Here is a 14,969-nt window from a genome sequence, read left to right on the forward strand (position 1 = left end):
CACACACACACACACACACACACACACACACACACACACACACACACCCCCATGTGTGCTCAGTTATCTAAGTAAAGATAATTAAAAACATAAAGCAAGCAAAGTCCTTCAGCCTCAGAGGGGAGCCTCATGGAACGGAAGTGGTTTTTTGGTTTGGGTTTTGCCTTGTACTGACCAGGAATTCAAATTCGCTGGAGAAACCGGTGAGATTTGTTTTCGGTCACTGGAAACACCATGGATTAGAAAAGATGAAGGGTGTGCACAGCACATGGTGAAGAGTTTGAGCTTTGATGTCAAAACACCTGGACTCAACTCTGGCTGTGCTGCTGTGGAACCGTGTGGGTCCCCTGACACATCCTCTGTCTCCCATCAACAGGTACACAGAGAGCTGGGAGGATCCTGGCTGCTAGGAAGGGCCTTGACGATTAGCGCCACTGCCATTAACGTGGATGCCACTCCTGGTGGAAATCAGAATGGCTCAACGGCGATAGTATTTTCTAGCAGTGATGATAAAAAGGTACTACGGCACAGAATTCTAAAGCCACTTTCAGGACTTTGTACTGCTTTCTCCTTAATCTAAAAACCCTACCGCACCTGGCATCAGATACAAATTCAATTCTTACATAAAATGCTTTGGCCAGATCCTCTCTGTGGCATTTGCTTGCTTCCTTGGCGGGCAGAGCGACCACCGTCTTCTCTTTCTCGATGGCTTTCAACTCATTTTGTCCGTCAATCTGTGAAAAAAAGCAGGATTGCTATTAGGCACACAGGTTTTGTACTGATATGTCTTTTTAAAGTATAATATACAAAGAGAAAGTGTGCAGATCTTAACTGTACAGCTCGAATTTTCACCAACTGACCCATATAACCAGCCTCCAAATCAAGAAACAGACGTTACCAGCCCCCAGGAGATTTGTTTTGCTGGGGTTTGAACTCTGTGTAAATGGTAACATGCAATATATATGCTTTTGACTCAAGGTTATTAGTGAGGTTCATGCATGATGTGTGTAGTGATGGTTCGCTAATTTTCATGGCTGCATAATATACCGCCAGAAGACTATAGCACAATTTCTTTATCTGTTCTACTGCTGATGGATTGTTTCCAGTTGTTGGCTGTTACAGATGCAAGCACCGGAACTCACAAAGCTGACAGAACAAGGCAACAATGCACAGGCTTAGAACCCTGGACTCTGAACGTCTGGGATTCTGTTAAGTTTGCCCCATACTACAGAGAGTGCCCCCTGATGGTGACTGGCGATATCACAGCCTGTGCTAGGAGATGTCTGCAATAACCTAAGAAGAGGGGGGAAGCCGGCCAGGGTATGGGTGTCTAGCAGGTCTGGGAAGAAGCCACCTGAAACACCTGAAGGGTGTGGGAGGACACGGGAACACAGAGGAGACCTCATAATTAGGAAAACGCTGAGTATTTTTGCAAAATTATTCCTAGTATTCTTACCCCTAGAACATGATAATCATCTTTTCCTTTTCCACCAGGTAGTCTGGCACTGGGAAGGAGGAAGGGGAGTGGCATTGGCTAACCTCTTCCTTCAGCTGGAACAGAGACGGTAAATTCCTCTGTTACTTCTTGCCATTCCCCGCACCCACCCCCCCCATCTCCCAAACGCCTTGTTTGCTTAGAAATGCACTGCTAACCACACCCACTTCCGGGGGGTGCTTCTCACCATGCCAGTGACCAGGAAGCAACCAATGATTATTACACATATCACTCGACAGACTCTCTCTGCTTAAGTCAAGCTTACTTTCTTCACTGTGCAAGATCCACTTCCCAGAGAAATGCATGTCACAGCCGAGACAGGATGTTTTTTCTGCTCTCAAGACCTGGTTCAGTGGTACCAAATCAAGTGCTCAATCCTTGATCACACTGCGGATGGACACAGTCCTGGGGTTACAGGACCTGCCTGCCTGGTGTTCTCCAGCTGACCATTTCTGTTTGGCATGACCACACTCAACTCACTTTTTATGCAGCATCTCAAGCAACCCTGAAGGTATCAATCTTGCCCCCTCCTCTCCCTTCTGCTCTCTGTCTCTTTCTGTCTGTCTGTCTGTCTGTCTCTCTCTCACACACACACACACACACATACACCCCATGCTGGAAACATCTGGATAGACTCCAGTTACAGGGCAGTACCCAACCGTCTCCAATATGGCTGCAGCAGACCCCGCCTCACACCCACCCTCCATGCTCTCCTGGCCTCGGGTGGGGCAGCAGCATACTAGCTAAAAATTCCACTGCCCACTGGAGGAGTCCTGTGTCCCCAGGAGTGGACTGCTCCGGTGCCCCTGCAGAAGATGGTACACTCTCCCGACTGCCAAACCAAACTTTAAATCCAGGGTTCTCAACCAAGGGCAGTTTTGCCTCCTGGGGGACTCTGCCACTGTCTGGAGACATGTTTGGTTGTCATAATGGGGGTCAGGGGTGCTACTGGCATCTAGTGGGTAGAGGCCACTTGTGCTGCCAAGCATCCTACAAGGAATGACCTGGAAAAGAAACGTCCATCCAGCTGAGGGCGAGAAGACCTGCTTTAGAAATAGATGATGGGGGACTTCCCTGGCGGTCCAGTGGTTAAGACTCCACGCTCCCAATGCAGGGGGCCCAGGTTCGATCCCCGGTCAGGGAACTAGATCCCGCGTGCTGCAACTAAGAGTTCACATACCGCAACTAAAAGATCCCGCACACGGCAAGGAAGATCCTGTGTGCCACAACTAAGACCCAGCACAGCCAAATAAATAAACATTTAAAATAATAAATATTTAATAAATAATAAATAAATATTAAATAAAAAATTTTTTTGAAGAAAGAAATAGGTGGGGGTCCTGTCCTGATGTCTTCCCAGACCAGCTGAGTTACCTTGCTCTACCCTCTCGGCACCCTGGAGGTCTCCTTGACGGCACTTACACAACTTTCATTTGCAACATGACCAGCAAGTGATTATCACTCGGATGCCGCCATCTGCTCATGACACAGCCCCTCCAGAAGGCAAGACCAGGGCCTGGTACCCAGGGGCTGCTCCGCGAGCATCTGTCAGTCAGAGCTCAGGACACCAATCCAAGTGTACGTGCACTTAGCGCCACGGTGTGGACGACTGGATACGCACTCTCGGCCACAAGCCTCATTTTACCCTCATTGTCAGCACTGCCCAGGAGACAGTCCAGCTCCACTGGCCAGCATGTCACCTCGGGCAAGTGTTGACCTCTCTGATCATAATTTCCTCATCTGCAAAATGGGGATGATGATGGCTAGCTACCTCGTCCTGCTTTTTTGGAATCAAGCAAGTGTGTGCCTGTACAGGGCTTGACACAGTCCAGACTCACCATGAACTCCGAGTAAATGCTGGCCTGGTACCTGTCTCAGGGACCAGGCCTCCGACACTTGGTTGGAATGACAATGACGGTGACATCACTCGGGTGGCTCAGCCACGTTCAGACAACTCAAGAGCAGGAAGACGCCCAGAGCGACAGAAGGGGCACGGAGGTTGGAATCACACAGACCTGGGTTCAAATCCCCCTCTGTCACTGACCAGCCCTGTAACCAGGGATGATAATCTGTCCCAGGTAGTTTTGAAGATTTAAGAAAACCCAACTCCGTAATTGTGCCTTGCACGTGGCAGGTGCATTCAGTAAATATTTCACAAGCGACCAGCAGCCTAAAGAACCAGAGGGGTTTAGGAGGTGTGGTGACCCCAGCATTGGAGGAGCTTCTCTCTGGGACTTTGTCTCTTTGGAGATGATATTCCCTGATGTTCTCTCAGAGGCCGAGGCTTCTACAAGTGGCTCTGGAAGATACATAAATATTTAAATCTGTGTGGTTTTATTTTATTTTTAAATTTTTATTCATTTTTTTGAATCTGTGTGCTTTTATTTATTTTTTTAAATTTATTTTATATTTGGCTGGGTTGGGTCTTCCTTGTTGTGTGCGGGCTCTGTCTAGTTGCAGAGAGCGGGGGCTACTCTTCGTTGCGGTGCGCGGGCTTCTCGTTGACGTGGCTTCCCTTGTTGCAGAGCATGGGCTTCAGTAGTTGTGGTGTGCACAGGCTCAGTAGTTGTGGCACGTGGACTCAGTAGTTGTGGCTCATGGGCTCTAGAGCGCAGGCTCAGTAGTTGTGGTGCACGGGCTTAGTTGCTCTGTGGCATGTGGGATCTTCCCGGACCAGGGCTTGAATCCATGTCCCCCGCAGTGGCAGGCAGATTCTTAACCACTGCGCCACCAGGGAAGTCCCGAATCTGTGTGTTTTTAACGAACACTGAAAGTGCAGGCAGAAAAACTGTGAATTCTATTTTTTAAAAATCTCCTTTGATTTGCATTTGATGCTAGGCTCAAATAATTTCTCTACATTTCAATTTTTTTAAGAAAAGAGATCAGGAAACTTACACAAGCCTCTTAGATAGCCTCATTCACCAGAGGGCAGACAGCAGAAGCAAGAAGAACTACAACCCTGCAGCCTGTGGAACAAAAACCACATTCACAGAAAGACAAGATGAAAAGGCAGAGGGCTATGTACCAGATGAAGGAACAAGATAAAACCCCAGAAAAACAACTAAATGAAGTGGAGATAGGCAACATTCCAGAAAAAGAATTCAGAATAATGATAGTGAAGATGAACCAGGACCTCAGAAAAAGAATGGAGGCAAAGATCGAGGAGATGCAAGAGATGTTTAACAAAGACCTAGAAGAATTAAAGAACAAACAAACAGAGATGAACAATACGATAACTGAAATGAAAACTACACTAGAAGGAATCAATAGCAGAATACCTGAGGTGGAAGAAGGGATAAGTCACCTGGAAGACAGAATGGCGGAATTCACTGCTGCAGAACAGAATAAAGAAAAAAGAATGAAAAGAAATGAAGACAGCCTAAGAGACCTCTGGGACATCATTAAACGCAACAACATTCGCATTATAGGGGTCCCAGAAGGAGAAGAGAGAGAGAAAGGACCTGAGAAAATATTTGAAGAGATTATAGTCGAAAACTTCCCTAACATGGGAAAGGAAATAGCCACCCAAGTCCAGGAAGCACAGTGAGTCCCATACAGGATAAACCCAAGGAGAAACCCGCCGAGACACATAGTAATCAAACTGGCAAAAATTAAAGACAAAGAAAAATTACTGAAAGCAGCAAGGGAAGAACGACAAATAACATACAAAGGAACTCCCATAAGGTTAACAGCTGATTTCTCAGCAGAAACTCTACGAGCCAGAAGGGAGTGGCATGATATACTTAAAGTGATGAAAGGGAAGAACCTACAACCAAGATTAGTCTACCCGGCAAGGATCTCATTCAGATTCGATGGAGAAATCAAAAGCTTTACAGACAAGCAAAAGCTAAGAGAATTCAGCACCACCAAACCAGCTCTACAACAAATGCTAAAGGAACGTCTCTAAGTGGGAAACACAACAGAGGACAAGAACCTACAAAAACAACCCCAAAACAATTAAGAAAATGGTAATAGGAACCTACATATCGATAACTACCTTAAATGTGAATGGATTAAATGCTCCAACCAAAAGGCACAGGCTTGCTGAATGGATGCAAAAACAAGACCCATATATATGCTGCCTACAAGAGACCCAGTTCAGACCTAGGGACACATACAGACTGAAAGTGAGGAGATGGAAAAAGATATTCCATGCAAATGGAAATCAAAAGAAAGCTGGAGTAGCAATACTCATATCAGATAAAATAGACTTTAAAATAAAGCATGTTACAAGAGACAAGGAAGGACACTACATAATGATCAAGGGATCAATCCAGGAAGAAGGTATAACAATTATAAATATATATATGCACCCAACACAGGAGCACCTCAATATATAAGGCAACTGCTAACAGCTATAAAAGAGGAAATCGATAGTAAAACAATAATAGTGGGGGACTTTAACACCTCACTTACACCAATGGACAGATCATCCAAAATGAAAATAAATAAGGAAACACAAGCTTTAAATGACACAACAGACCAGATAGATTTAATTGATATTTATAGGACATTCCATCCCAAAACAGCAGATTACACTTTCTTCTCAACTGCGCATGGAACATTCTCCAGGATAGGTCACACCTTGGGTCACATATCAAGCCTCAGTAAATTTAAGAAAACTGAAATCATATCAAGCATCTTTTCTGACCACAACGTTATGAGATTAGAAATGAATCACAGGGAAAAAAATGTAAAAAACACAAACACATGGAGGCTAAACAATACGTTACTAAATAACCAAGAGATCACTGAAGAAATCAAAGAGGGAATCAAAAAATACCGGGAGACAAATGACAATGAAAACACGACGATCCAAAACCTATGGGATGCAGCAAAAGCAGTTCTAAGCGGGAAGCTTATAGCTATACAATCCTACCTCAAGAAACAACAAACATCTCAAATAAACAATCTAACCTTACACCTAAAGGAACTAGAGAAAGAAGAACAAACAAAACTCAAAGTTACTAGAAGGAAAGAAATCATAAGATCAGAGCAGAAATAAATGAAATAGAAACAAAGAAAACAATAGCACAGATCAATGAAATTAAAAGCTGATTCTCTGAGAAGATAAACAAAATTGATAAACCATTAGCCAGACTCATCAAGAAAAAGAGGGAGAGGACTCAAATCAATAAAATTAGAAATGAAAAAGGAGGAGTTACAAAAGACACCGCAAAAATACAAAGCATCCTAAGAGACTACTACAAGCAACTGTATGCCAATAAAATGCACAACCTGGAAGAAATGGACAAATTTCTTAGAAAGGTATAACCTTCCAAGACTGAACCAGGAAGAAATAGAAAATATGAACAGACCAATCACAAGTAATGAAATTGAAACAGTGATTAAAAATCTTCCAATAGGGGCTTCCCTGGTGGCGCAGTGGTTGAGAGTCCGCCTGCCGATGCAGGGGACACGGGTTCGTGCCCCGGTCCGGGAGGATCCCACATGCCGCGGAGTGGCTGGGCCCGTGAGCCATGGCCACTAGGCCTGTGCGTCCGTAGCCTGTGCTCCGCAGTGGGAGAGGCCGCAACAGTGAGAGGCCCACGTACCACAAAAAAAAAAAAAAAAATCTTCCAACAAACAAAAGCCCAGGACCAGATGGCTTCACAGGCGAATTCTATCAAACATTTAGAGAAGCGCGAACACCTTTCCTTCTCAAACTCTTCCAAAAAATTGCGGAGGAAGGAGCACTCCCAAACTCATTCTATGAGGCCACCATCACCCTGATACCAAAACCAGACAAAGATACTACAAAAAAAGAAAATTGCAGACCAATATCACTGATGAATATAGATGCCAAAATCCTCAACAAAACACTAGCAAACAGAACCCAACAACACATTAAAAGGATCATACGCCATGATCAAGTGGGGTTTATCCCAGAGATGCAAGGATTCTTCAATATACACAAATCAATCAATGTGATAAAACATACTAACAAACTGAAGAAGAAAAACCATATGATCATCTCAATAGATGCAGAAAAAGCTTTTGACAAAATTCAACACCATATATGATAAAAACTCTCCAGAAAGTGGGCATAGAGGGAACCTATCTCAACATAATAAAGGCCATATACGACAAACCCACAGCAAACATTACTCTCAATGGTGAAAACCTGAAACCATTTCCTCTAAGATCAGGAACACGACAAGGATGTCCACTCTCACCATTATTATTCAGCATTGTTTTGGAAGTCCTAGCCATGGCAATCAGAGAAGAAAAAGAAATAAAAGGAATACAAATTGGAAAAGAAGAAGTAAAACTGTCACTCTTTGCAGATGACATGATACTATACATAGAGAATCCTAAAGATGCTACCAGAAAACTACTAGAGCTAATCAGTGAATTTGGTAAAGTAGCAGGATACAAAATTAATGTACAGAAATCTCTTGCATTCCTGTACACTAATGATGAAAAATCTGAAAGAGAAATTAAGGAAACACTCCCATGTACCACTGCAACAAAAAGAATAAAATACCTAGGAATAAACCTACCTAGGGAGACAAAAGCCCTGTATGCAGAAAACTATAAGACACTGATGAAAGAAATTAAAGATGATACCAACAGATGGAGAGATATACCATGTTCTTGGATTGGAAGAATCAACATTGTGAAAATGACTATACTACCCCAAGCAATCTACAGATTCAATGCAATCCCTATCAAATTACTAATGACATTTTTTACAGAGCTAGAACAAAAAATCTTAAAATTTGTATGGAGACACAAAAGACCCCAAATAGCCAAAGCAGTCTTAAGGGAAAAAAACGGAGCTGGAGGAATCAGACTCCCTGACTTCAGACTATACTACAGGCTACAGTAATCCAGACAATATGGTACTGGCACAAAAACAGAAACATAGATCAATGGAACAGGATAGAAAGCCCAGAGATAAACCCAGGCACCTATGGTCAACTAATCTATGACAAAGGAGGCAAGGATATACAATGGAGAAAAGACAGTCTCTTCAATAAGTGGTGCTGGGAAAACTGGACAGCTACACGTGAAAGAATGAAATTAGAACACTCCCTAACACTGTACACAAAAATAAACTCAAAATGGGGCTTCTCTGGTGGCGCAGTGGTTGAGAGTCCGCCTGCCAATGCAGGGGACATGGGTTTGTGCCCCGGTCCGGGAAGATCCCACATGCCGCCGAGCAGCTGGGCCCGTGAGCCATGGCCGCTGAGCCTTCGCGTCTGGAGCCTGTGCTCCGCAACGGCAGAGGCCACAACAGTGAGAGGCCCACATACCGCAAAAACAAACAAACAAACAAAAAAATCTCAAAATGGATTAGAGACCTAAATGTAAGACTGGACACTATAAAACTCTTAGAGGAAAACATAGGAAGAACACTCTTTGACATAAATCACAGCAAGATCTTTTTTGATCCACCTCCTAGAGAAATGGAAATAAAAACAAAAATAAACAACTGGGACCTAATGAAACTTCAAAGCTTTTGTACAGCAAAGGAAACCATAAACAAGACGAAAAGACAACCCTCAGAATGGGAGAAAATATTTGCAAACGAATCAACGGACAAAGGATTGATCTCCAAAATATATAAACAGCTCATGCAGCTCAATATTAAAGAAACCAACAATGCAATCCAAAAATAGGCAGAAGACCTAAATAGACATTTCTCCAAAGAAGACACACAGATGGCCAAGAGGCACATGAAAAGCTGCTCAACATCACTAATTATTAGAGAAATGCAAATCAAAACTACAATGAGGTATCACCTCACACCAGTTAGAATGGGCATCATCAGAAAATCTACAAACAGGGCTTCCCTGGTGGCGCAGTGGTTGAGAGTCTGCCTGCTGATGCAGGGGACACGGGTTCGTGCCCCGGTCCGGGAAGATTCCACATGCCGTGAAATGGCTGGGCCCGTGAGCCATGGCCGCTGAGCCTGCACGTCCGGAGACTGTGCTCCGCAATGGGAGAGGCCACAGCAGTGAGAGGCCTGTGCACCGCTAAAAAAATAAAAAATAAAAAATAAAGTCTACAAACAACAAATGCTAGAGAGGGTGTGGAGAAAAGGGAACCCTCTTGCACTGCTGGTGGGAATGTAAATTGATACAGCCACTATGGAGAACAGTATGGAGGTTCCTTAAAAAAACTAAAAATAGAATCACCATATGATCCAGCAATCCCACTACTGGGCATATACCCAAAGAAAACCGTAATTCAAAAACACGCATGCACCCCAATGTTCATTGCAGCACTATTTACAATAGCCAGGTCATGGAAACAACCTAAATGCCCATCGACAGACGAATGGATAAAGAAGTTGTGGTACATATATACAATGGAATATTACTCAGCTATAAAAAGGAACGAAATTGGGTCATTTGTTGAGACGTGGATGGATCTAGAGACTGTCATACAGAGTAAAGTAAGTCAGAAAGAGAAAAACAAATATCGTATATTAATGCATGTATGTGAAATCTAGAAAAATGGTACAGATGAACCAGTTTGTAGGGCAGAAATTGAGACACAGATCTAGAGAACAAAGGAATGGACACCAAGGGGGAAGCGGCGGGCGGGTGGTGGTGGTGGTGGGATGAATTGGGCGGTTGGGATTGATATGTATACACTGATATGTCTAAAATGGATGACTAATAAGAACCTGCTGTATAAAAAGTTAAATGAAATAAAACTTAAAAAAAAACAAAAAAACTAATACTAAACTTTCTTTGGGTTATTTGTATGGAAATATGTTAACATAAATGTTTCAGGAAAAAAAAATCCATCAAGAGATAAATGGGTAAGCAAAGTGTGGTCTAACCACACAATGGAATATTATTCAACCTGAAAAAGGAAGGGAATTCTGACACCTACCACATCATGGATGAAGCTGGAGGACATTATGCTAAGTGAAATACGCCCGTTACAAAAGGACAAATACTGTAACGATACCACTTATGTGTGGTACCCACCATAGAGAAATTCATAGAGACAGGAGGTAGAATGGTGGTTACCAGCAGCTGGGGAGGAATTAGTGGGTTTTTTGTTTGTTTGTTTTGTTTTGTTTTTGGCCACGTCGCTCAGCTTGCGGGATCTCAGTTCCCTGACCAGGGACTGAATCTGGGCCACGGCAGTGAAAGCGCCAAGTCCTCACCACTGGACCGCCAGGGAAGTCCCGGGAGTTAGTGTTTAATGGGGACAGAGTTTCAGTGGGAGAAGTTGAAAAAGTTCTGGAGACGGACGGTAGTGATGATTGGAGGACCACGTGAATGTACTTAATGCCACTGGACCATGCACTTAAAAACAGTTAAGATGGTAAATGTTATGTACATTTTACCACACACACACAAAATCCACAACAAGGAAGAAAAAAAAGGATCAAAGGAATCCACTCTCTCTGCCTCTGTGGGTCACGATTAGCAGGAGTTCCCACCATTTCTCAGGAACTCCCAGTTTGTCCGAGCGCATGTCCCTGGGAACCAGCCAAGTGGCTGAAAGAGGCTTGGGTGTGTAAGGGGAGGGGCCAGGAAAGGCCGCCTGGAGGGGGAGGGTCCACATTCCAGCTGTGTACTGGGACCATGACTGTGGGGACAGAGTCTGAGCCCAAAGTGGGAGGGCATCTGGCCTCCAACTGTGTTCTCTGAGTGAAAGTCATTGACACACTCCCAGGTGTGTGAACAAGAGAACAGAAAATAGGGACTCAAATAACTACACGTTCGTGGACGTTCACAGCAGCACAATTCACAGCAGCTCAAAGGCCCATCAACGGATGAGGGATGAACGAGATGTGCTCTCTCCACACAACGGAATATTATTCAGCCTCAAAAAGGAATGAAGTGCTGATGGATGCTATGCTCTGGGTTGAACTGTGTCTTTTCAAAAAAGATACCTTGATATGGAAGCAACCTAAGTGCCCAGTAATAGATGAAGAGATAAAGAAGATGCAGTGTATATATATGTGTGTGTGTGTGTATATATATGTAAACGCACTCACACACACACAATGGAATATTACTCAACCATAAAAAAGAATGAAACCTTGCCATTTGCAACAGCATGGATGGACCTAGAGAGTATCACGCTCAATGAAATAAGTCAGACAGAGAAAGACAAATACTGTAGGATATCACTTATATGTGGACTCTAAAAAGCAAATGAACAAACATCACAAAACAGAAACAGAGTTACAGACGCTGAAAACAAACAAGTGGTTGTCAGAGGGAAGGGGGTGGTGGGAGGAGAGAAATAGGTGAGGGAGATTAAGACGTACAAATTTTACAAACTGCAAAATAAACGTGTCGCAGGTATGAAATCGACAGTGTGAGAGGGACACAGGCAATTATTAAGTAATATCTTCGTATGGTGACAGATTGTTACTAGACATCCTGGTGATCATTTTGAAATATACAGAAATGCTGAATCACTATGTTGTACACCAGGAACTAACAAAGTGTCATAGGTCAATTCAACTTCAAAAAACAATATTTGATCTCATAGAAAAAGAGATCAGATTTATGGTTACCAGAGGTGGGGAGGGTAAATAGGATGAAGGTGGTCAAAAGGTTCAAATTTCTAGTTATAAGATAAATAAGTACTAGGCATATAATGTACAAAATGATAAATATAGCTAACAGTGCCGTATGTTATGTACAAAAGTTGTTAAGAGGGTAAGTCCTAAGAGTTCTCATCACAAGGAAAAAATATGAGATGGATGTTCGCTAAACTTACTGTGATAATCACTTCACGATGTGTGTAGGTCAAATCATTCTGCTGTACACCTTAAACTTAGTGCTGTATGTCAATTATATCTCAATAAATCTGGAAGGAGGGACTTCCCTGGTGGTCCAGTGGTGAAGAATCGGCCTTCCAATGCAGGGGACCAATCCCTGGTCCAGGAACTAAGATCCCACATGCCTCGGGGCAACTAAGCCCGTGTGCCACAACTACTGAGCTCTCGCACCTCAACCAGAGAGCCTGCTTGCCGCAAACTACAGAGCCCATGTGTTCTGGAGCCCATGCGCCACAGCTACAGAGCCCATGCACCCTGGAGCCTGCGCGCCACAACTAGAGAGAGAAAACCCGCATGGCGCAACTACAGAGAAGCCCACACACCACAACGCAGAGCCTGCACACCGCAACACAAGATCCCACGTGGCTCAACGAAGATCCTGTGTCCTGCAACTAAGATCGACGCAGCCAAAAATAATTAAATAAATAAATAATAAACAAATCTTAAAAAAAAAAATCTGGAATGAAAAAGAAGCTACCTTCAAGTTATAACCCCCAGAACGTCAGAATGCGACCTCATTTAGAAATAGGGTCTTTACAGAGGTAACCAAGTGAGAATGAGGTCACTAGCGTGGGCCCTAATCGAATATGCCTGATGTTCTCATAAGAAGGAGTGCTCTGGACACAGGGACAGACCCACATGGCAGGAAGACGATGTGAAGACAGAGCAAGGAGCGATGCCTCTGCAAGCCCAGGACATCAGGGATCGCCAGCAGGACCGGAAGCTAAGAGAAAGGCATGGCACAGGTTCTCCACTACAGCCGTTAGAGACAGCCAGGCCCTGCCAACACCGTCATCTGGGACGTCTGGCCTCCAGAACCGTGAGAGAATAAATTTCTGTTGTTTGAAGCCACCATAATTTAGAGTGCTTTGTCTCAGGAGCCCTAGGGAATGACGACAATCCCCCAACACGGATGAACCTCGAAAATTTCACGTTGAGTGAAGGAAGCCGAACACAAAAGCCACATATCACGTGATTCTGTTTTTAGGGGATGTCCAGAACAGGTAAATCCACGGAGACAGAAAGTAGATGCATGGCTGCCAGGTGCCGGCGGCAGGGGGATGACTGGAGAGCGGCTGCTCTGGGTGTGACGTTTCTTTTAGGGGTGACCAAAATGTTTGGAGCCCTCCACTGGGGGTTCCACTAGAAGCAGGGGTCACATGACATTAGGGATGCAGTCGGTGCCACTGAATTGGTCGCTTTAATGTGGGGAATTTTATGTTATGTGAATGTCACCTCAATAAATTTTATCTTTCAAAAAAAAATTTAAAAGCCACTTGGGGACTTCCCTGGTGGCGCAGTGGTTAAGAATCTGCCTGCCAATGCAGGGGACATGGGTTTGAGCCCTGGTCCGGGAAGATCCCACATGCCGCCGAGCAACTAAGCCCGTGCGCCACAACTACTGAGCCTGCGATCTAGAGCCCGCGAGCTACAACTACTGAAGCCCACGCGCCTACAGCCCGTGCTCTGCGACGAGAAACCACTGCAATGAGAAGCCCGTGCACCGCAACAAAGAGTAGCCCCCGCTCGCTGCAACTAGAGAAAGCCCGCGTGCAGCAATGAAGACAAAACGCAGCCAAAAATAAATAAGTAAATTAAATTAAAAAAAGAAAATATTCCTTCTTTAAAAAATAAAAAGCCACTTAGACTGGAACTCCCTCCAAAACCTTGACCTGTGTCCCCAACTCGCTCCTGGGCCCCAACTGCATCAGGTCTCAGACCTCCGCCCCACCCCTGCGGGTCTCCAATCCCTCTGCCGCATTTCCGTGAGGTTTTCCCCATACCCCTAACCTCCGTTCTGGGCTTCACGCTGGAGACCACACACTCACTCCTCTCCTTCCCCACGATCGAGCTTGGGAAGAAGCCGTCTACACTTGCTGTCTCTGCTTTGTTAACGCCCATCCACTTCCCAACCCACTTCAGCCGGGGTCCCAGGTCCCTCCTGTGTTCCCAGGCTGCTAGGACAGGGCATCCGCAGGGGCTCACCCCGCCTTACTGCAGGGCTGCCATTCTCAGAAAGCACAGCCCTCAGATGGGACTGGAATGTGGTCCCTGTTCCCACTGGCACGTGGGTGCTCTCGTGTGGCCCCCTCTACCCCTTAAGGACATGTGCTTTGTGGATTCTGCCGGGTTTGAATCACGGCGTTTTCCTTCTGTAAAGACTGGCCCATCCTGACTCAGGTCAGGCACTCTCTGGGGCACCCCTGATTCTCCCTTCCTGTCCAGCCAGATTTGGGGGGCACCACCCCTCCTTTCTCCTTTGTGTCTTTTTTTTTTTGCGGTACGCAGGCCTCTCACTGTTGTGGCCTCTCCCGTTGCGGAGCACAGGTCCCGGACGTGCAGGCTCAGCGGCCATGGCTCACGGGCCCAGCCGCTCCGCAGCATGTGGGATCTTCCCGGACCGGTGCACGAACCCGTGTCCCCTGCATCGGCAGGCGGACTCTCAACCACTGCGCCACCAGGGAAGCCCCCCCCCACACTTTTTTTTTTTTTAACAAAGTTCTTTTTCACTAAGGTGAAATTCACATAACATAAAATGACCCATCTTGGAGTGAACAATTCAGGCAGATTCAGAACATTCTCAGTGTCGTGCAATCACCCCATCTACCTGGTGGTAAGACATTGCCATCACCCCAAAAGGAGGCCTTGTACCATCATCAGTCACACACACACACACACACACACACACACACACACACACACACACAC

The 14,969-nt window shown here is 45.0% G+C and overlaps 1 protein-coding gene across 5 annotated transcripts in view; it reads right to left on the bottom strand.

Moving 5' to 3' along the window:
• Positions 1-14,969, bottom strand: part of ATP2C2 (ATPase secretory pathway Ca2+ transporting 2) — a 75,593-nt gene that overhangs the window by 45,413 nt on the left and 15,211 nt on the right. For all 5 annotated transcript variants that reach the window (XM_027119107.1, XM_027119110.1, XM_027119106.1 and 2 more), the window contains one exon: positions 624-734. In XM_027119107.1, coding sequence (XP_026974908.1) covers positions 624-734 — 111 coding nt within the window. Of the gene's footprint in view, positions 1-623; positions 735-14,969 lie in introns of those variants that run through there.

The sequence above is a fragment of the Aethalodelphis obliquidens genome, unplaced genomic scaffold, assembly GCF_003676395.1.
Source record: "Aethalodelphis obliquidens isolate GAN/ISIS:26980383/991018 unplaced genomic scaffold, ASM367639v1 scaffold20, whole genome shotgun sequence".
Lineage (NCBI taxonomy): Eukaryota > Metazoa > Chordata > Mammalia > Artiodactyla > Delphinidae > Aethalodelphis > Aethalodelphis obliquidens.